We start from the raw sequence: 22,971 nt of genomic DNA, 5'->3' as shown, positions 1-22,971 counted from the left end.
TGGACACACACGTAGTTTATTTACCACAAGACGTGCCTTGTTTTGCACTCTCTATGACCACAGTGGGAAGCCTTGAAGCATGTGGGTGGACAGTGATGATTTGTCGGCCTTCCACACTGAAGTTTAACCTGATGGCGGGCCTAGCAAAGTGAGGTGGGTAACATAGTTTATACAGGGGTTTCACTGCCATATTTTCTGGGTGTGACACCTGCGTATAGATATAAAGCGATTCACTCGTTGCCCATGGTTTTGTTACTGACTGTTTGTCGCTGGTGGGCATTCCAAGCTGTTTGTTGTTCCCTGTATGTTGCCCATTTGTTAAAGTGCATCAAGCAGGAGTAGGCTGTCTAGCTAGCTCAATATTAGCATAAACAAGAGAGTAATCATATCGCTAGTCTGAACTAATGTAATGATGGCCAGCAGATACAGTGCTGTGCAGGGAGTAAACCTCACTCCCCGACACCTTAAGAGATATTCTAGCGACAGAGCTAGCCTCCTGGCAAGCATGTTCACCTCCCATGCCTGAGGATGCGAGTTTAAGTCCAGTGCGAGACTGTGCTTGTCCACATAACCCAGGTTACATTGGTGCCATGACCTGGATTGGGAGTGAGGATTAGTTGGTGTACCAACAAGTAATAGTTTGCCAGAGTTGTAAAAACCACACACACACACACACACACACACACACACACACACACACACACACACACACACACACACACACACACACACACACACACACACACACACACACACAGAGCGTACCGTTTCTCGTTACCATAAGACTTCTGTGCCACCTTGGCATGGAGAATGCGGACAGTCTGGTCTGGGTGAAACTGCAGGTACTGTCTCACTGAATCGCGAGTGATCCTGGGCAGTGAAGAGAGACTCTGATCCACCCGAAGAGGAACACTGCAACATTAAACCAAGCACATTTGTACTAATGGCAGCTGCTGGAAAATGCTTACACACATTATAAACTATCCTGCGATTCAATACAGTGTATAGCTGATAGAATACACTGAGAGGAGCAGGACAGTATTAATTGATTTGATTCTGTGATTCACTGATTCTGTCTTTCATGCTTCATTAAAAAAATGAATTGGGACATGTAGCTCCGACTTTCATTTTTAGGTTATTGAACCATTCATGTACTCTTTTTCTTTGTTTTAATACATTTGTAAACATGCAGAATGATGCGAAATAGCAGCAAAGAATGATGTAGAATCTTTTCAAGTCAACATGATATTCTGTCTTCCTCTCAGGCACAGAGTGGCTTCCCATTTGCTCCTGATGTCCAGGAGCACAACGGGACATTAAACACTGGACATATACAATCAAACGCCTGAAATGTTTTCCATGGTTATGGGATGGGCTCAGTTTGTTGGGTAAGAACAGTTCGTAACCGATTCCCTCTCTGGCCTAGCCTGGCCATCTAGGCATAATGGGTAAAGCAACATGGTCCCGACCAGACGGTGACAGAGAAGCAACCAGGAAGCCAGGCAGCCTCAAATGGCTTATATTTGGCTCTGTTCCTTACAAACACATTCCATAACGCCAAGCGCAGCTCTTGGGAATGATGCAGTATTGTAAACACACATAGTCATTTCTTCCTCTTCCCAAAAACCACCCTCGAGTGCAGTTCCCTGAGTTTTTTCTGAGATAACACAATGCACATATTTTCACGAAGTAAGCTCAACAATGTAATGAAGTAAAGGTGGATGCAGTGCCAAAGGTACCGGTCACAATAACATAAAGAATGACCATCTATCAATTTGACCCATGACCAAGGGTCCTGTAAAGAAACTTTGGTTAGGTGTCGAAGACAGTAAATAAGGACACTTAAGACAATAGTCCTTCACAAATCTCAGGTCATTAGGATCACTTCCTAATTTCACCATATAGCATTACAAGATGAGTCTGTCTCACTGTAATCAGAAAACAACAGAATTGAAATGTTATTTAAAAAACCTTACATATTTCCACTTTCTGAAACTTTAATGGGATGTGAAGCATTAAGCATAGAAAAGGACACCCCGAGAAATCAAAAGCAAAAGACCACTCCCCCACAACCAGGCAATGCTCCAGGATTAAAGGCCCATTGCAGAGGGGTCACCTCAGTTGGTTGACCCTGCCTAGAGATGTGACAGGCAGCAATTCTGAACAGGTTTTACAACAGCCTCTACATCTAATTACAGTGATGTGTCGACAGACAAAAAGGTGCATGATAAATCAGCAATCAGAATTATGACTTCAGGCCAAACTGTTTAGAAGTAGAAGCTAAAATGGACATCCATACTTGGGCAGGGTTCAGCAAAATAGGGATTAATGGTTAGACCCCAGAATTGGTTAAAAGAAAAAATTGGACCAGTTCCTGCCAATGTACGAAATTTCATAACAATCACTGTGAAATGAAAAGTGATAATGATGTCTGAAATGTCAGAGTACCGTGTAATGCGAATTAATAAAGGTTTTCAAGGACAGTCTTTATGTAACGTTAATTAATTGAGATGTCTGGGAAAACAAATTCTTATCAAAGAATTTGCAAGCCCCCCTTGGGAATGACAATGGCGTTTTTAAAGAGTTCCTTTCTTTCCTTAAAAAAAAAAAAAAAACCTTTGCCTCCCTTGAGCTTGAGAAATGGGCTTCACACTGAGTTAGACAGTCTGTTTCGATTTAATCATCAGCATTTTTAGGCTTGGAATATGGTCCGTAATGTTCTGCATGTCAAAAAAGGAAAAAAGGACAAGCAATCAAGAACAAAGAGTGGATAGAGGGAGATATACTAGGCAGCAGGGTGCCATTTTGAGCATGGAGGAGTATTAATTGTTCTTGGCACTGCAGTGATGTGTGTTTCCCTAAGGGCCCGCGTAGCTGTTGTGGAGGACTGGGCAATGAAAGGCTGCACCATGCTGCTGCTCAGAGTATATTACAAAAGATACGTTTTTGGGAGGGTGAACAGAACCGTGGGTACTGACGATTCTTAATTAACCGGCACAATGAAATTAGGTTGTATAACCTCCTTTTCTTCCCACTGTCAGGGCATTCAGGTGATATCCGCATCACGCCATTTGACAAGACTAGAATGAACATAATCCATCTGTGTAAAAGCTTTTCCATACTTTACTAGCAATGGTCTTGATGATGTGAAAATGTTTGGCTTGTGTAGAGAGAATTCAAAACCGAGTGAAGGCTCAGCCAAGGCATGGATTCACACTATGCTTGAGCTGTCTGCCCAAACACAGCCAAGTGAGAGGTTTCATTTGGGATTTCCCTTGAGGGGTCAGGGGGTCAAGAGAGCAGACCTGATGGCATTTCACACCGGGAGCACCTCAGGGCAAAGAAGCTATACCACTATGGTATGTTAACGGTCTAAAACTAAATATAGGTTACAACTGTTTTAAAGAAAGACAGCATCTGAAATGCATTTCCCCCTTTGTTCAGGTTTATGGTGTTCCAATTGTGGTTGATCTGGTATTCCGTGACACAGGACTAGGGATTACTTTTGTTAAAATGTTTATATTTTAATTGGAATAAATATTTAAGATGTTCCTCAAAATACAAAGACATCTAAATGTACACATTAATGTGACTAATACGTTTAGGAGTAAAAGTCTATGCTCTGTGTGTTGAGATTGCATCTTGTCGGTCCTCTGTACAGTCACCTCCCAAAAAAAAGTCAAAGTCGTCCTGCGCTCACGTTTCACTGGGGGTGGGGTCTAGATTTTTAAACATGGTACTTGGATTAAATACCTGTCCAAACTCTTAGCCGTCCTCTTCACTTCGGAACAACAACTAAGTTAAAACCGATCTCTGAAGAACGACTTTACAAGTTTTCACTCTTAGCACCACTGCCGATTTGAGTGTGAGCATTCAGTTGATACACTTGGGGAGAGCTGGATACCACTGACTCTAACTGGACTCTCTCGTTCTAAAATCAGCGGAGTTTTGTGCGTGGAAGACGTCTTGTTACCTGTCCCATTCAGAGGAGCGCAGTTCTGTTCTCCCCAGCAGCGTGCCCAGGTGAGTTAGCGAACTCCCAGGTGTATACAGGTGCGGGACATCTATTGTTTCCAAATGCTGAGGCCCTGAGAAAGTGTCAGAGGAAAGTAGTTTTAAGCTTTAAAAAACACAACAAACAACATTTTTACTTGTTGATAAATGTAGGTTTTTTTTCGTGGACTAGCACATGCAGACATGAAACTGTCTATTGTTTTACCTCAGCCAGCGGAAGTTTTATTGGATCATTTGATGCTAGACAGAATCAACACGTCTTAGTTTAAATAACAGTCCAAATCAAGATGTGTGGTATTAAGCACACGAAACTAATATTCTCTAGGTCAATAATGTTTCTAAAACGACAAAAGCTTCATTTTTCTGTTCATACACTGATAGGATTGCTAATTGGGGGGCTCACACAATGACCAATACAGTACAAAAATTATGAGTCATTCACAACACATGTGATATCAATAAATGTGTAGAATTTTGTTCAATAAATATCGACAATACCTTGATCAGAATGTCCTTTCACGTCTTTTAGAGATGACTGACAGAGTTAACCTTACTTTTATTAGGTTGTGCATTAGTAAATGGCAGTTTTCCTAATGGTCTACAATACTATAATGAACAACTATTTGAACAAGAGTTGTTTGCTTGTAGAGGAAAGGTTATATAAAAATAAATCAAGAAATGTGCGGGCTTAATGTAGCCTACGGGTTTATGGGCTTAATTCATTATCTTTTTTTTTAACCCATCAACAAACAATAGTAATTTTCCAGCATTTAGCGCATGGCGTGAAAACAAGGATGCAATTCCTTGCACTTTGTCTTTTCTTTTACGTTCTTTTTTAAGTTTGTTCTTATTAGTACTGTTTGCCGTCTGAGAGCTCTGTGCTGCTGAGAAACATTTTTCAGGATGAACGAAAATGTGTGGGTGCACAGTGGCAGCCTGGAGTTGTGTGGGAAAAAAATGCTAACGGTAGCAAAGCACACATCTGCTTTCAATCCATTAGTAACAAGAAGCTGATGTTTCCTTATGTCAGAATGTGGCAAAGCTGTCATTCAAATTTTAACTAGAGACATATCTATCTATCGCCCCCCTCTCTCTTATTTTGTCTCTACTCATGTCATCTCCTCCATTTTAACTCAATGCTCTATGTCAAACTATTTGAATGTTTACACGATGACTTACCCCATGGAGATCCTTGGGGTTGAGCTTATTTAATAATGTTTAAACAGTTTACCTCAGGGATACTGCAGGTTGTAAGAGTACTCTCTATACCTCCCCCGTCTTGCCACAAGCCAGTACTGTTAATGGTCCCCCCCTGGTATTCACAGGTGCTGTCATTCAACGACCAAATATACAAACTCTCCTCTTACTTTCAGTCCCAGTCTGTTCAGCCAGTAGTGCATGCAGTGTCACTCACCTTTTCTACTCTCCTTGGTAGTATCTGGACCCCTGTGGTCCTGCATCACACTGGCAGAAAAATCAATCTCAATACTTTAACGTATCAGAAAAGTACACTTGGAAAATCACCAACAGGTCACTCATCTGTCTGCGGTTGAACCCATTCCTGACATGTAGTTTGTGTAAAATAAAGCTGTGAGAAAAGGGCAAACACCCACCCCTACTCTACAACAAAAATCTCTTATGGCTACAGTGGTGTGTCTACTGCCCTGTGACTGGTGTGCTCTCCCCCCCCCCCCCTGTTTGTTTTAAGAGATTGTCACCTGTTGGGTTCTCACCTGTCTGTACTCACAGCAAACACTCCTGAAGACACGGAGCCACTGGAACAACTAATGGCCACACAGGAATCATTGCCTGTTCTGTGAGAGTAACTGACAGCCACATCTTAAAGGGCATCTTCCCTGTTCAGAAGTAAACGAGACCTACACCTGTATTATGTATTAACTTAGCAGCAATAATAACAGTAAGCTGCACTTCCTGAAAAGTCCCCTTGGCCAGGAATGATGGAGCTGATGGTTTACAACCTTCCCCAGGCCTCCTCCAATGCTACATTTGATGGAGGCATGGAAGTTGCATTAGCGTCTGTTTTCCCAAAGGGGGAGCTCTGACATTTGGGGCCATTATTTTTAACTTGTCAGCAGCATGTGCTCTTTAGTTTCCAAACGTTTGCAATGGATGAAAACAGAACACACGCTGCTTATGGTATTGGTACCTCTGGTGAAAATGAGGCAGAATGGCTTTTTTCAGACAGGCAGAGGCACAGGGCACCACACACCACCCACATTGTATTCACTGCAAACGTAAGCCTTAAATGTGGGTGTTAAAATGTGTTACTTTCAGCTTTGTATGTAGTAAGAAATATACAAGGCCCAATTACTGGTATAAAATATCAGGGAAATATTCTGGGTAAAATCCTGGTGGTTTTGGTAACACAGCCTTGCTGACTCTGTCAGAATTTGCCTGAATCATATTTCAGATTCTCCTCCACCTTAACCAACTTTGGTTTAAACCTTCACTTAACGGACAATTCCTTTGGCTAGACGTCAAGCTTAGCAGTGGGCCTTTCACTGAAAGCATTGAGTAAACATTGTAAATGGTCCTGCATGCGTTTTTCTCAGTGTTTAATTATAGAGTGTATATAATATGGTGACCCCCGGTGAGGGAACCTCAGAGCTGAACTGGTGCTGCGTTGGAGCACACTGGGCTTCTTTGTGGAGGGAGACGGGCATCGAGCCAGTCTCTGGTTACAGCAGTTGCTTCCTGAGACAGGCCCCAAGTTATCCACAGAGGCCTGTAGGGGCCACGGCATCGAGGGGGCCACTGCTCTGAGAGGTGGTCTGTGCATCTCTTTCACTCTGACTACCTTCCTTTTTCGCTCACACACATTCTTTTTTTTTTTAACATGACAGTATAGACTGCATACTCAGTTTGATGCCATTTTAGCACATTTTATTAGGTTATGACAAATGGGTTATGTATAATGACAGGTGTGTGGTTGTATGTATATATGTGCTTGTATGTAAAATGAAAATATTACTCTTAATACAAAACCATGGTTTATATTTGTAAAATAAGAATTTTATTGAGCTCCAATGAAGACAGTTGAGATGAGAATAAGAAGTTTGAGCAGAGTTAGAAACATCCAGTGGGCATCAAGCACAGACATAAATCAGTGACAAAACAATTGAGAGTCTTCCAACTCTTACTCACTGAGAGAGAGAGAGAGAGGGAGAGAGAGAGAGAGAGAGAGAGAGAGAGAGAGAGAGAGAGAGAGAGAGAGAGAGAGATAAACTGTCACAGTCCCTGTTCTCTGACCAGGGGGAGAGAACAGCCTTTTGTTATGGCTGTTAGATCTGACAAGAGGTCTTTTTGGAAACACTTCCCAGACATTGTTATTTTCCAGCAATTACCTCACATAGTGTTTGAACTCTTTGCCTGCAGTCATGTGAGTGATTCAGGGGCAGATTATTCCCTTCCGTGGGCGTTTGTTAGGAATGGCTTCTGTGCAGGCTAAGCCATCTGTTCGACGTCGTTTTTTTATGGAAGGGCCAGGCAAGGAATGCGAAGGTGCTTTAAGTGCACACTGTGACCTGGAGCTGTCTTCTCCCATGCAGGGCTATCTGAATCCAGCGCAAGAGCTCAGCATCCAAGCACCCAACGGCCTGAACATGAGAGTCCTGTTGGTCTGCGCGACTGTGCTCATAACTCTGGCAGTGGTGTCAGAGGCGAGACCAAAAGCAGGTCAGCCATCTCAACCATACCACACACTAATGCTTCTACCGTGAATGGTGGCCTAAACCATTTACAGATAAAAGCTATTAAATATCATTAGGTCATATGAAAATGATCCAATAACAATGAAATTGTACTGTGATACATAAATGATATACTGACATTAACAAAGTTATTTCTTTGAGAATTATAGTGCATTAAAATCTTATTACAACTAATAAAATTCATATGTCTGGGTTCCAAGCCATAAACTGTCATCCTACCCTTCTGAGCTTATTCACTCCCTCGTTGAATGATGTCTCATGCATGAACCTTCTCATATTCTCAGCTTCAAAAGAGAAATGCAAGGCAGGGCCAGTGGATCTGGTCTTCATCATTGACGGCTCGCGGAGTGTGCGTCCCCATGAGTTCGAGTCCATGCGCAAGTTCATGATTGACATCATCCACGAGATGGACATCGGGGCCACCGCCACACGCGTGGGTGTGGTGCAGTACTCCAGTCAGGTGCAGAACGTATTCTCTCTGAAGACCCACACCCGCCTTAAGGACATGGTGAGGGGCATCAACGAGATCATCCCGCTGGCACAGGGCACCATGACCGGCCTGGGCATCCGCTACGCCATGAACGTGGCCTTCTCCACCGAGGAGGGCGCCCGGGCCAATGTGCCCCATGTGGCAGTGATTGTGACCGACGGGCGCCCTCAGGATCGCGTGGCGGAGGTTGCCGCGGCCGCCCGCGAGTCTGGCATTGAGATTTTCACCGTGGGCGTGGGAAGGGCAGACATGACCTCCCTGCGTGCCATGGCTTCTCCACCATTTGAGGACCACGTCTTCCTGGTTGAGAGCTTCGATCTTATTCATCAGTTTGGCCTGCAGTTCCAAGACAAACTTTGTGGTAAGAGTGTATTTTCATCACCTTCCACTGTCCAGAGTAGAGCCTAAATTTGTCGTACTATTAACAACTTATGTTGCATGTAACTGTAATATTACTAGATATGTAAGTCTTCCTTCACTGTCTTTCAAACTGTTCAAAGAAATTATAGCAAGAGTCCTTAAACCTCACAATGAACAATAAAATGTACTTATGTATTTCAAGGAATCGACCTGTGTGTGGACTCTGACCATGGCTGTGAGCACATCTGTGAAAGTTCACCAGGCTCCTACCAATGCCTGTGTATGCCCGGTTACACACTGAACGAGGATGGCAAGACCTGTGCACGTAAGTCTTATTGCATCATGTGATGTTTATGACAGTCGAATGGGATTTAGCATTCTCTGGAAAGTGACGTTGTGTGCTTCCATTTATACTGCCACCCAGCTTTATATTTGTCGTTGATATACCTGTAACTGTATATGAAATGTAAATGTAACTGACTTATAGGTAGTGATATAGACTAAATATATGTTGCTTTAGCAATGACTGAAATTATCAACCAATGCATTATTTATAATATTACTAGTTTATTTGTTTTTATTTGAAATTTCACTGAAAAAACTGATCGCTAGTGCTAATTGCAGTCAGCTGTGTAAGGATGCAAAGCTGATGATGCTCCCAACCTCCTAGCAATCCTGATCTGGTGTTCAAAATCACTCCAAAAACACTCCAACACCTATGCGTTATATGTGATTGTAGAAGACTGAAAAGACTAACTCAAGTGCTGTTGCGTTATGTTACATTAGCATTTCTTAACATGTTGAAACTTAAGTTGCAAAATTCCTAAAAGCTTTTTTCCTGAGGACATTGAGCATCTCAGAGCATCTATTTTTACATGTTAGCTATTTTAAGGATGTTTCTTAAAAGTGGACAAGCAAATTTGTAAAATTACAAAAAGAAAATGATAAATTGTTACTCAGAATGTTTACCCAAACACCATATGCACTATAACTCCACACGTTTGCATTGTGTTTCAGCAATTGACCTTTGTGCTGAGGGCAAACATAACTGCGAGCAAATCTGCAACCCCACGCCTGGTGAATTCACATGTGCCTGCAACCCTGGATACACCTTAAACAAGGACAAGAAGACGTGTACAAGTTAGTGATGACAACACAAGGGAACGATTCATGTTATTATCACCAACTTTGTCACACTCACACCCAGTCCACCAGTGTACACATGGGTACCTAAAACCCATGTTCAGGCTTTTAGCTTGCTAACTAGCTAACATAATTGCAATAACAGTAACGGCTGCATTAATGGCATCAGGCATGCCAGATGTCTCACATACTATTTTTTGATAAATATGCGCATGTTTGCTGAAAAATGTTGAAACTTGTCCACAGGCTTCACTGTGTCAATGGGGTAGGTCACTATTGCCAAACAACAGGGACTCCTGCTCTACTAGGAATTGACATATCACTCTAAAAGTGGTTTACAGAGTGGTTATCATTCATTTAGGATTATTTCCAAATTAACTGTCATTTCACAGACACGGCTTTATTCTGGAATATACCATTTATCCAGACATTTCATTCACTATACACTCTAGAAATTTGCATTGTGTTCCAGTGATTGACCTTTGTGCTGAGGGCAAACATGACTGCGGGCAAATCTGCAACCCCACGCCTGGTGAATTCACATGTGCCTGCAACTCTGGATACACCCTAAATGAGGACGAGAAGACTTGCACAAGTTAGTGGTGATGAGGCAAAAAAGAACAATTCATGTTATTTACCACTACCTCGACCCTATTAGAAGGCGGCACAAGAGATAGGTGTTTGGGGTGGGCTGGGGGCTGGTGGTGGTTTCTTGGTAGGTCTGGGGGGAGTAGCTGCAGGAGAAAATACAGATGTGAAATTGCTTTCCATGGGTTTCTGTCAATTTGGATAAGTTGGGACATATTCGAGGTCTAGGCCATGAACTCCCCAAGGCGAAGTTCAAGTGTTTTAGGTATTGTTACATATTTAGTTACATTCTGCTGGTCATGGTAAAATTTTACATTTGTTTCTGGATATGCTTGTATTGAGTCTAGAGCTGATGCTTAACGCGAAGCAAATAGGCCTACAAAAGAGCTTAAAGAATTTGGGGGGAAATTCATGAGTTTGGAGTAGGTTAATGTTGTAGGTCCAAGCTACATATCAAAATCTTTCAAAACCTCAGCACAAACATACCATATAACTGAAGTTCCAGCACCAGTCAGTTGGTGAGTTTTGGTTTTGAGTGTTGCTAGCTAACTAGCTAACATGTCACATGCAATAACAGCAATGACAATCCTTGTGGCATCAGGCGTACTAGATTTCCCTGACGAACGTAAGCATGTGTTATCAATCGTTTTAAACATTTCCTAAAGCGTCACAGATTATGTCAGACAAATATCACTACAGAAGAAAGTCACTCGCTCGGATAGAAATATTCGTCTGAAACCCAGTTACAGAATGTTTAACCATCATATTAGATTTAGTAAGATAATTCTCACAGAGAAATATACTTAAAAAACCCATTATTTTTAGTTGCAGCAAACTAAACTCTGTTGGTACTTCAAACTAAATTATCCAGACATTTCATTCACTAAATACTCTAGACATTTGCATTGTGTTCCAGTGATTGACCTTTGTGCTGAGGGCAAACATGACTGTGAACAAATCTGCAACCCCACGCCTGGTGAATTCACATGTTCCTGCAACTCTGGATACACCCTAAATGAGGACGAGAAGACTTGCACAAGTTAGTGATGGCAGGGCACTAGAGAAAAACTGATGTTTGCCACCAGCAACTCTACCTTATCGTAATGTGCACACACAAACACACACACACACACACGCACACACACACACACACACACACACACACACTATTCACTAATGAAGACATGGCTACCATGGACAAATGTTCAGGCTTTTAGCTTGCTAGCTAACTAACTAGCTAAGACATCACATGCAATAACTGTAATGACTACACAGTTGGCATCAGGCATGCCAGACATCTTAAATTTAATTTCCTTGATAAAATGCATGTTTTGCCAACTGTGTATTTTAACATGTCCCAAAGGTTTGTAGGTTCAGTGAGTTTGGGCCACTAAAAGGTGGCCTATCAGTCTGAAGTCTAATAACTGAATGTAAAGACCAGGATGTTGTATATTGCCACATTTTGCCACAAAATTCCATGCACTTCACACTTCAGACATTTGCATTTTGTTCCAGTGATTGACCTTTGTGCTGAGGGCAAACATGATTGTGAACAAATCTGCAACCCCACGCCTGGTGAATTCACATGTGCCTGCAACTCTGGATACACCCTAAATAAGGACGAGAAGACTTGCACAAGTTAGTGATGATGAGGCAAAAAAGAATAACTGTCACCAGCAACTTACTCTTGAAACATAATGTCACATACTGTCCACCAATGAAGAAATGGCTATATTAAGCACAAGTTCAGGCCTTTTTAGGTTTGCTTCCCAGCTAACATATGGCATGCAATAACTGTAATGACTGTGTGAGTGGCATCAGGCATGCTAGACATCTAAAATTTCATTTCTGTGAAAAACTTGCTTGTTTTACCAATACATTTGAAACACCTCAAAAGCTTTGCAGGCTCAGTTAGGTAATGTTAGCAAAGAATATGGCCACTAGCCCTTAGAGGAACTGGCATATCAGTCTGAAACTTAGTTACCCAGTGTAAAAACTAGTACCAGTGCATTACCACTCCAAATATGACATATATCCAGACATTTCACATTCACTAAATACTCTAGACATTTGCATTGTGTTCCAGTGATTGACCTTTGTGCTGAGGGCAAACATGACTGTGAACAAATCTGCAACCCCACGCCTGGTGAATTCACATGTTCCTGCAACTCTGGATACACCCTAAATGAGGACGAGAAGACTTGCACAAGTTAGTGATGATGAGGCAAAAGAAAACAATTCATATTATTCATCACCAACTTTACTCCATAACACTCTCGCAACACGTAGGCCCACATTGTTGACCAGTAAAAACAGTGGCTACCTTAGACAAATATTTAATATTGCTTGCTAGCTAACTAACTAGATAATGCATGACATGTTATAACAGTAATGGCTGTGTTATTGGCATCAAGCAATCCCCACATTCCCTTGACAACCATGTACATGTTCTACTGATAATTGAAATGTCTCAAAGCTTCAATGTTTCAGAAAGATATGGTCACTACCACCAAAGAACAAGGACACTCGCTACAAATTGGCAGATCAATCTGAAACCTTGTTAGTGGATGTTGTCGGCAGTGAAAACGCATGCCTAAGGAATGCGTGTTGAAAAAGGATATCGTCATTTTACTCCGGTCTCTGGTTGGATAAAACTTGTCAACAGAAATGGACAACGACCTTTGATTTATTCTTTAGGAACCATGCCGATGCAGGACTTTTAATGTTGTGTGACGTTGTTGAAGTTCAAGTTCAACATTAATAGCGATTGAATTACCCTTGTGTCGTGTAATCGCTAGCGGTAAATAAACGTTAATAACTTGAATGACTGATTAAGGATATATGTTACACATCACAAACACACGTAATCGATGGGTTTTGGGGGAAATGAGGTAATTGGTTAGCTTAAATTGCAGTATCTTAGGCGAGCTAATTGACTTGGCTAGCTATAGCGGAATTAACAGTGCTAGCTTTGTGTTTGGTCATATAGCTTCGTAAAAGTTCAGTTAACAAGTCACTTGTGTGTTTAGTTGTATGACTTCGTAAAAGTTCGGTTAACAAGTCAATTGAGCATTAAGCCACCTGACTATAATGGGTCTATTCATATTAGCATTATACATATTAGCAGCGAGGCTAGCTAGCTACTATGTGTTCCAATGGATTGTTGGTCCAAGCGTTAGCTTCAGTTAAGTCCTACAATACTCTGCAACATTCGTGTACCACATGAACAACTAACCGAGTCAATGTAGACATAGGTTAACAAGTCACTTGTGTGTTTAGTTGTATGACTTCGTAAAAGTTCGGTTAACAAGCCAATTGAGCATTAAGCCACCTGACTATAATGGGTCTATTCATATCAGCATGCTAACGTTAGACTTATTAGCAGCGAGGCTAGCTAGCTACTATGTGTTCCAATGGATTGTTGGTCTAAGCGTTAGCTTCAGTTAAGACCTACGTGTACCACATGAACAACTAACCGAGTCAATGTAGACTAAAAAGTTGTGTAGATAGCTTTATTCACATAAGCCGTATAACTTCACAAAAATAATAATAATTTAAAGAAAACCGATCGTTTGCATGTCAGGCGATCAACACAACTTCTCAACTAAAAAGTAAAGGTCCTTGTCCATTTCTGTTGAAAAGTTTTATCCAACCAGAGACCGGATTAAAGTGACGATATCCGGTTTCAATACACATTCCTTAGGCATGCGTTTTCCCTGCCGACAGATGTTCATCAATCATTTTGGATTTAGCCACAAGGCAATTCTCAATTTTAGGCACTGGTTTTTAATGACGATACTGAGGAGTGTTGACACTTCAGATTTCTGATAAAGGCAGACATTTCATTCACTATACACGCTAGAAATTTGCATTGTGTTCCAGTGATTGACCTTTGTGCTGAGGGCAAACATGACTGTGAGCAAATCTGCAACCCCACGCCTGGTGAATTCACATGTGCCTGCAACTCTGGATACACCCTAAATGAGGACGAGAAGACTTGCACAAGTTAGTGATAACAGGGCACTAGAGAATAACTGATGTTTGCCACCAGCAACTCTATTTTATCATACCCAAAGCATGCACACACACACACACACACACACAATACCCACTAATGAAGACATGGCTACCTGTCTAAGTTCAGGCTTTTAGCTTGCTAGCTAACTAACTAGGTAAGACACCACCTGCATTTACTGTAATGGCTGCATAATTAGCATCAGGCATGCCAAGCATCTGAAATTTAATTTCCTTGATAAACATACAGGCTTTGCTACTAAATGTTAACATTTAACACAGCTTCAATGGTTTAGTTAGTGTTAAAAAATAAATAAATAATAATAATTATCACCAAAGAATAGGACCTTCTCTTTCCCTGTTAAAAATTGGTCTATCCTCCTGAAACCTAGTTACTTGGTGTAAAGACCATACTGAGGTTTACTGGCACTTCAAACACAAAAATTATCCAAAAATTGTATTCGCTTTTATTGGACAATTTGCATTGTGTTCCAGTGATTGACCTTTGTGCTGAGGGCAAACATGACTGTGAACAAATCTGCAACCCCACGCCTGGTGAATTCACATGTTCCTGCAACTCTGGATACACCCTAAATGAGGACGAGAAGACTTGCACAAGTTAGTGATGATGAGGCAAAAGAAAACAATGCATATTATTCATCACCAACTTTACTCCATAACAGTTTCGCAACATGTAGACCCATATTGTCGACCAGTAAAAACAGTGGCTACCTTAGACAAATATTTCATATTGCTTGCTAGCTAACTAACTAGATAATGCATGACATGTAATAGCAGTAATGGCTGTGTAATTGGCATCAAGCAATCTCCACATTCCCTTGACAAACATGTACATTTTCTACTGATAATTGAAATGTCTCAAAGCTTCAATGGTTCAGAAAGAAGTGGTCACTACCACCAAAGAACAAGGTCACTCGCTACAAATTGGCATATCAATCTGAAACCTAGTTAGTGGGTGTTCATCAATCATTTCGGAATTAGTCACAAGGCAATGCTCAATTTCAGGCACAGATTTTTTATGACGATACTGAAGAGTGTTGATACTTCAGATTTCTAATGAAGGCAGACATTTCATTCGCTATACACGCTAGAAATTTGCATTGTGTTCCAGTGATTGACCTTTGTGCTGAGGGCAAACATGACTGCGGGCAAATCTGCAACCCCACGCCTGGTGAATTCACATGTGCCTGCAACTCTGGATACACCCTAAATGAGGACGAGAAGACTTGCACAAGTTAGTGATGGCAGGGCACTAGAGAAAAACTGATGTTTGCCACCAGCAACTCTACCTTATCGTAATGTGCACACACACACACACACACACACACACACACACACACACACACACACACACACACACACACACACACACAGACACACACTATACACTAATGAAGACATGGCTACCTTGGACAAAAGTTCAGGCTTTTAGCTTGCTAGCTAACTAACTAGCTTAGACACCATATGCAATAACTGTAATGGCTGCATAATTAGCATCAGGCATGCCAAACATCTGAAATTTAATTTCCTTGATAAAAATACAGGCTTTGCTACTAAATGTTAACATTTAACACAGCTTCAATGGATTAGTTAATGTTATTATCAACAAAGAATAGGACCTCCTCTTTCCCTGTTAAAAATGGGTCTGTCCTCCTGAAACCTAGTTACTTGGTGTAAAGACCATACTGAGGTTTACTGGCACTTCAAACACAAAAATTATCCAAAAATTGTATTCGCTTTCATTGGACAATTTGCATTGTGTTCCAGTGATTGACCTTTGTGCTGAGGGCAAACATGACTGTGAGCAAATCTGCAACCCCACGCCTGGTGAATTCACATGTGCCTGCAACTCTGGATACACCCTAAATGAGGACGAGAAGACTTGCACAAGTTAGTGATGATGAGGCAAAAGAAAACAATGCATATTATTCATCACCAACTTTACTCCATAACAGTCTCGCAACACGTAGGCCCACATTGTTGACCAGTAAAAACAGTGGCTACCTTAGACAAATATTTCATATTGCTTGCTAGCTAACTAACTAGATAATGCATGACATGTAATAGCAGTAATGGCTGTGTAATTGGCATCAAGCAATCTCCACATTCCCTTGACAAACATGTACATGTTCTACTGATAATTTAAATGTCTCCAAGCTTCAATGGTTCAGAAAGAACAGGGTCACTCACTACAAATTGGTATATCAATCTGAAACCTTGTTAGTGGGTGTTCATCAATCATTTTGGATTTAGTCACAAGGCAATTCTCAATTTCAGTCACAGATTTTTAATGACGATACTGAGGAGTGTTGACACTTCAGATTTCTGAAAAAGGAAGATATTTCAACACTATACACGCTAGAAATTTGCATTGTGTTCCAGTGATTGACCTTTGTGCTGAGGGCAAACATGACTGCGGGCAAATCTGCAACCCCACGCCTGGTGAATTCACATGTGCCTGCAACTCTGGATACACCCTAAATGAGGACGAGAAGACTTGCACAAGTTAGTGATGGCAGGGCACTAGAGAAAAACTGATGTTTGCCACCAGCAACTCTACCTTATCGTAATGTGCACACACACACACACACACACACACACACACACACACACACACACACACACACACACACACACACTATTCACTAATGAATACATGGCTACGTTGGACAAAAGTTCAGGCTTTTAGCTTGCTAGCTAACTAACTAGCTAAGATGTCACATGCAATAACTGTAATGGCTGCATAATTAGCATCAGGCATGCCAAACATCTGAAATTGAATTTCCTTGATAAACATGCAGGTTTTGCTACTAAATGTTAACATTTAACACAGCTTCAATAGTTCAGTTAGTGTTGTTATCACCAAAGAATAGGAACTCCTCTTTCCTTGTTAAAAATTGATCTGTCCTCCTGAAACATAGTTACTTGGTGTAAAGACCATACTGAGGTTTACTGGCACTTCAAACACAAAACTTATCCAAAAATTGTATTCGCTTTTATTGGACAATTTGCATTGTGTTCCAGTGATTGACCTTTGTGCTGAGGGCAAACATGACTGCGAGCAAATCTGCAACCCCACGCCTGGTGAATTCACATGTGCCTGCAACTCTGGATACACCCTAAATAAGGACGAGAAGACTTGCACAAGTTAGTGATGGCAGGGCACTAGAGAATAACTGCTGCAACCCACACTCAATCCTCACAAGTGAAGATATGGCTACCTTATGACACATGATCAGACATTTAGCTTGCTAACTAGCTAACACATGACATGAAATCACAGTGATGGCTATGTAAATAGCATCAGGCATGCCAGAGATCTCACAGTTCATCTACCTGACAAACATGCATGTTTTATCAATATTTTTTAAACATGTCCTAAACTTCACTGATTCAGTCTAGTCTTTAATTTGGTTAGCACCAAATAACAGGGACTTTAGCTCTACTTGGAGTTGCCACATTGGTCTGATGTTCTGATTCTTTGACAACTATAGTCTTTCATTTATGTTTATGTTTTTCCTCATCCACAAGACTGTGGATAATGCACTACACACTTTAGACATTTTCATTGTATTCCAGTGATTGACCTTTGTGCGGAGGGCAAACATGACTGCGAGCAAATCTGCAACCCCACGCCTGGTGAATTCACATGTGCCTGCAACTCTGGATACACCCTAAATGAGGACGAGAAGACTTGCACAAGTTAGTGATAAGATACAAGGACACAAGTTCCTGCTCTTAACTTTCAACTCTGTTAAAACACTCCATGTGTCCGCCACTAAATATCTAGAACACATGCTCAGCCTCATTAGCATGCTAACTTTCCTAACAGATGACGCACAATAACAGAGCACTGGCTGACTAAATTACATTGATTTGGTACTTTCAAGGACACCTGACATGTCAAGAAAAAAGACACATTCCAGACACATATCAGATTTTGGGTTCCTTGAGTCAGTACGAAGGCTATGTTCCTGTCACGCTATGCCTCTGATCAATAACCTCTCAGCTGTATTTCTCTCCCCAGTGATCAACTATTGCTCATTTGGAAATCACAGTTGCCAGCATGAGTGTCTCAGTGTGCTCAATGGCTATTTCTGCCGCTGCAATGAAGGATATACCCTGCAGGAGGATGGCAAGACCTGCCTGCGTAAGTATAAGCTTCTGGGTCAAGTCCAGATACCCCCACATATCTGTCATTGGTGTATGACGTCACGTGTACTACATATCCTGGTACTGTTGAGTCCTAATGGAATGGACTATTTTATTGGCCTCTCTCAAGTATCCCCCATAAGAAGCAGAAGACAATCCAAGTGTTTTGAACCCTCTAGTCTGTTTGCTAAAAGTTCTTCCAAAAATCTTCACTCAGCCTAGAATAACAGTCAACACTGTCCTAACCAGATGGTCTCTTTGTAATTGAATATCCTGGATGTTACAAATCAACAAAACTTTGGTGCACTCATCTGAGGTCTTCTGGTGTAATGGTCTTCCCTGACCATCTCACTGGACAGTTCTTGCCGCCAAGAATAACAAGTGAAGCGTTCATTCATTTATCACTACATCAAGGGAGAGTTTTTTTTTTGCTTTCAGGGACCTGATGACATTTTGTTCCATTCGTTAGAGTTACACTTCTGTTAACCTTCATTGAGGTTAAAGTGCATTTGCTATACTTGAATCTCATAGATATTGTCTAAAGAATGGTATGAGATGTGCACAGTATATTTAAATTGTTCCATGAGATTTCACTGACTGTTTTACAATAAAATGCTAAGACAAGTGTAAGTTTTAAGCTTTAATTAGATGTATGTGTTAGGTATCCAGATTTTGCTATAGACTGAGTAGGCTCTTAAACAGCATGACAATCTACAACTCTCTCAACATGTGCGCCATCTCTGTTGGCCATCAGCTGACAACCTGTGTAACTCAGTGGAGCATGGCTGTGAGCACCAATGTGTCAGCACGCCAGGATCCTACCACTGCGTCTGCCCTGAGGGTCAGCTTCTGCAGGAGGATGGCAAGACCTGTGGAAGTATGTCTCTACCGTACACCTGCTGAGGCTAAACTAAACACTTGGCAATCAGTGAAATATTTACGAATAGTAATTGTCTTTATATATTTCAAAATCTATTGTCTCTAATGTGAAAAATTTACTTATAAACAAAACAATGTACGTACATAATCACAAACAGAGGACCACATGTCAGTTGAGATCAGTACGACATTCCATTCAGCCTGCAGGTCGGCCAATATTGACTTGGTGCTCCTGATCGATGGGTCTAAGAGTGTGCGACCACAGAACTTCGAGCTGGTGAAGAAGTTTGTCAACCAGGTGGTGGACTCCCTGGACGTGTCGGTGCATGGCACGCGCATCGGCCTGGTGCAGTACTCCAGCCGCGTGCGCACAGAGTTCCCCCTGAATATGTACCAGACGGCGGACGAGATCAAGAGCGCTGTCATGAACGTGCAGTACATGGAGAAGGGCACCATGACTGGCCTGGCCCTCAAGCACATGGTGGAGAACAGCTTCTCGGAGGCAGAGGGAGCACGCGACCTCAAGAGGAACGTCCCTCGCATTGGCCTGGTCTTCACTGATGGACGCTCTCAGGATGACATCACAGAGTGGGCTAAGAAAGCCCAGGAAGCTGGTAGGTGATCAGTGTGAAGGTATCTTTATACATAAGATCCCTAAGAGCATGTACCCTACTTTTTCATTAGATGGACCTGACGTGCACAAGCTGCTAGACTACAGTTTGAATAGACTTTGTAGTGTGTTGTTATGCATTGAATTAAAGTTTCTTAAGTCATACTGAAATTAATATTGAAATGTTTTGTTTTTCCTCAGGTATTACCATGTATGCTGTGGGTGTTGGGAAAGCTGTAGAGGATGAGCTCCGTGAGATCGCCTCAGACCCAGTAGAGAAGCACTTCTTCTACTCTTCTGACTTCACTGCCATCAATCAGATTGCAGAGAATCTTAAACTCAATGTCTGTGCAGGTAAGTCGCCTGTGATATGTCAGTTCTCAGAAACAATTAAGTTCTATTTCCCTTTTCATTAAATGCTATAGATCTTACTTCCCCAAAGTCCATTTTCATATGAGCTACTTGACTCTTGCTATTACTTAAATGTCTAAATGTTTGGTTCAGAGCATTGTCATTTGTTTCAATAAAAACATCCGGCGTAGGTTAGCTCCCCCAATGTCTATGTATAATCAAATTGCATTTATTATTCTTTAGCACCACCTAGTGTGTAGGAGTTGTGAGAAAGAAAAAAATGGAGGCAAATGTTTAAAAAGTAAAGGTTCTAGGGATTTTCAGATGTAATTTCATTTTGTAATTATTTGTATACATTTGAGAAATCACTGACACAATGTATACATGATAGTTAACCACTATTATATATTCATTTCTGCAAGTGTTATTATGTCTGACCTTATCTGTCTTTTGCAGAGGAGAGCCAAGGAGAGATTGAAGTTAAGGACCCATGTGCTTGTGAAAGCCTTGTTGAGTTCCAGCAGGCCACCATGGCAGCCCTGGACCAGCTAAACCAGAAACATATCCTTTATCAACATCTATATAAATTCATCATTACACAAAATCATTACACACCCAAGCCCAACTGGCATTGACATACATCCAAAAAGCCATAAGTACCGACTGAACTACAAATAACTTTGAACTGATTTATCTTGATAGAGAGGGACATTTAATTTCAGGTTCAAGTTAAAAAAAATATGTTTTGTCATACTGCTCTGTCAAGACGATTAGTTTTGATGGGAGTTCTTTGGAGCCGACTTTTGGCCTCTCGTGGCAAGTCCACTCCGAGAAATAGAGTGACTGTGTTGCTTGGGCTCTTCACAGGAAGCTATTCTCTCCCCAGAGTGAGAAGTTCAATGAGTCTTTGTGAAATCACGCGTGACACACCTAATCTTTCAGTGCCCCTCATTCATCAAAGTGGAGAAGGGCTCCTTGTCCAAGAATCAGAGTCTAGAAACAGATGTGTGTGAGGAGAATGTTTCTGAGTGGACAATTTAGCAGTGTTTGGCTTTGCCAAGTCCGGCTGTTTGTTTTTCTTATAATTGACAGTGTCTTGAGTTAGGAGTGAGTACAATGCAGGCCTTGTGTCAGAAGCTCCTCCTGTCTTTCCTTATGGAGTCTCTCTGGTACTAACAAGTTTTGATGCAAAACAGATATGACTTGCTTTCACAATAGAAAATGTACCCATGAATGGTGTAGTTCCTTAACCAGACTGCACTGTCTACGATGAATGCCCGATTGGAAGACCTGGAGAACCAGCTTCTGACCAAGAAATAAGAAGCTCTTGACCACCCCCAGACAATCAGGAAAATATAAAGAAGGAGCTGGAGTTCCACAATTATCACAGATATACCCACAGCACTAAGGAGTCAAACTGAATGACAGATGAAATCAGGTTGATCCCAACATTAGTTCTGACTCCTGTGTTCAGCACCAAGCTCTTTTTCTGTGATATCGCTGTCACTTTCTTCTTTGTATGTTCCTTGCAGCCGTTCAGGAAGTGGGATGTGATGGCCTGTGAAGGGAACTTCACAGTGAGAAGTGAAAAATGCTCTTATGGTCTAGTCTCCCAAAATATCCCAGACACCAGTGCATGTTTCATGCATACTTAATAGGACACAAAGATGGGAGGCACATTCAAAGCAGAAGTTGCCATGGGCTTTCAACATAATTTTTTAATCCCCAGAACATTTATGCCCATATTTCATGGCATTTATTTCATCTATTTATACTTGATCAAATACAGTTTATGTTAAAAAAAATGGTTTATTTATGTGAAATTGTTCATTTTGTGAGGAGACAAAGAAGTGTTTGTATTGTACCACTCCACAATGTTTCCTCAATCATTTAAATTCAAGTGTTTCATTATCATCAACCTCACATCAATGAGATAACAAACACTGAATAGCCTGATCGTCAAATCAGTACTGTATCAATCTGTAAACAAACATACTTTTATTGTTTCTTATAAAAACAATAACATTTTAGGGTCTTAAAGCAATGAGAATGCTTATGCTACAAGGGGCAGCATAAGTAACACACATACAAATCCTAAACAAAATATGTGATGGAAAGTCAAACAGATTCCCCTTATAGACATGAAACTGTAGAAGTCATTGTATCCTCCTGAGCCCTTGGAAATGGAGGAATTAGTAAAAAAAACAAAATAAACCACCTTAACCGTGAGGATTGCTAGAATAGAATGTAAAATATAGTGTGAAATAAGTGACTGTTGAGAGTGTGAGGAGAGAAAGATGAAGACCACCATTGTGGGTTAGTAGCATGCCCAGGTGCCCCAACAGACCACTTTCTTTTATTAAATAAAGAACACTTTGTAAAATGAGATAACTGGCCTGCCTACATTTTTTGAGGCATTGCCACAGTTATGAACAAAGAAGCATTATTTTCTTCTTGTTCTCGTTATCCTTGTATGAAATGGCCACAGTATGAAGCATAAAAATTAATTATTCCTGTTACTTGTACTTTTGTATATTTTCTAATAACCATTTTTGTAAGCTTGAGGATTCTCTATATTCTTACAAAAGATGAAATAAAAAATAAACTTTTAATTATAA

At 41.1% G+C, this 22,971-nt stretch overlaps 2 protein-coding genes across 3 annotated transcripts in view; one reads left to right on the top strand and one right to left on the bottom strand.

Annotated features, from left to right (window-relative positions):
* Nucleotides 1-5,642, bottom strand: part of rbpjl (recombination signal binding protein for immunoglobulin kappa J region-like) — a 13,737-nt gene extending 8,095 nt beyond the window's left edge. The window contains exons 1-3 of the mRNA XM_031567139.2: nt 5,429-5,642; nt 3,974-4,088; nt 766-912 (exon numbers count right to left, since the gene is read on the bottom strand). Of these exons, the coding sequence (XP_031422999.1) occupies nt 766-912; nt 3,974-4,088; nt 5,429-5,474 (308 nt within the window). The 5' untranslated portion in view covers nt 5,475-5,642. The remainder of the gene's footprint in view (nt 1-765; nt 913-3,973; nt 4,089-5,428) is intronic.
* Nucleotides 3,718-22,971, top strand: matn4 (matrilin 4). Of its 2 annotated transcripts, XM_031567193.2 has the most exons (22): nt 3,719-4,023; nt 7,584-7,710; nt 8,030-8,596; nt 8,798-8,920; nt 9,613-9,735; nt 10,211-10,333; nt 11,243-11,365; nt 11,842-11,964; nt 12,413-12,535; nt 14,209-14,331; nt 14,836-14,958; nt 15,473-15,595; nt 16,129-16,251; nt 16,744-16,866; nt 17,386-17,508; nt 17,941-18,063; nt 18,389-18,511; nt 19,268-19,390; nt 19,593-20,006; nt 20,204-20,356; nt 20,810-20,914; nt 21,615-22,971. In XM_031567193.2, the coding sequence occupies exons 2-22, from the start codon at nt 7,638-7,640 to the stop codon at nt 21,671-21,673; spliced, it is 3,216 nt and encodes a 1,071-aa protein (XP_031423053.1). In that variant the 5' UTR covers nt 3,719-4,023; nt 7,584-7,637; the 3' UTR covers nt 21,674-22,971. The 2 variants fall into 2 exon arrangements, with proteins under 2 accessions (XP_031423054.1, XP_031423053.1); XM_031567194.2 differs by lacking the exon at nt 10,211-10,333 and having other exon boundaries at nt 3,718-4,023.

This window comes from Clupea harengus, chromosome 5, assembly GCF_900700415.2.
Source record: "Clupea harengus chromosome 5, Ch_v2.0.2, whole genome shotgun sequence".
Taxonomy (NCBI): Eukaryota; Metazoa; Chordata; class Actinopteri; order Clupeiformes; family Clupeidae; genus Clupea; species Clupea harengus.
The sequence above is the reverse complement of the archived record's forward strand: the minus strand, read 5'-3'. Positions and strand labels throughout refer to the sequence as shown.

What these genes read in the sequence shown, in the direction of transcription:
- matn4 (XM_031567193.2), top strand. Translation starts at nt 7,638, where the DNA reads ATGAGAGTCCTGTTGGTCTGCGCGACTGTGCTCATAACTCTGGCAGTG. An exon ending in AGAGGCGAGACCAAAAGCAG is followed by an intron (nt 7,711 to 8,029) that starts GTCAGCCATCTC and finishes TCATATTCTCAG; the next exon opens with CTTCAAAAGAGAAATGCAAG. An exon ending in GGACAAGAAGACGTGTACAA is followed by an intron (nt 9,736 to 10,210) that starts GTTAGTGATGAC and finishes ATTGTGTTCCAG; the next exon opens with TGATTGACCTTTGTGCTGAG.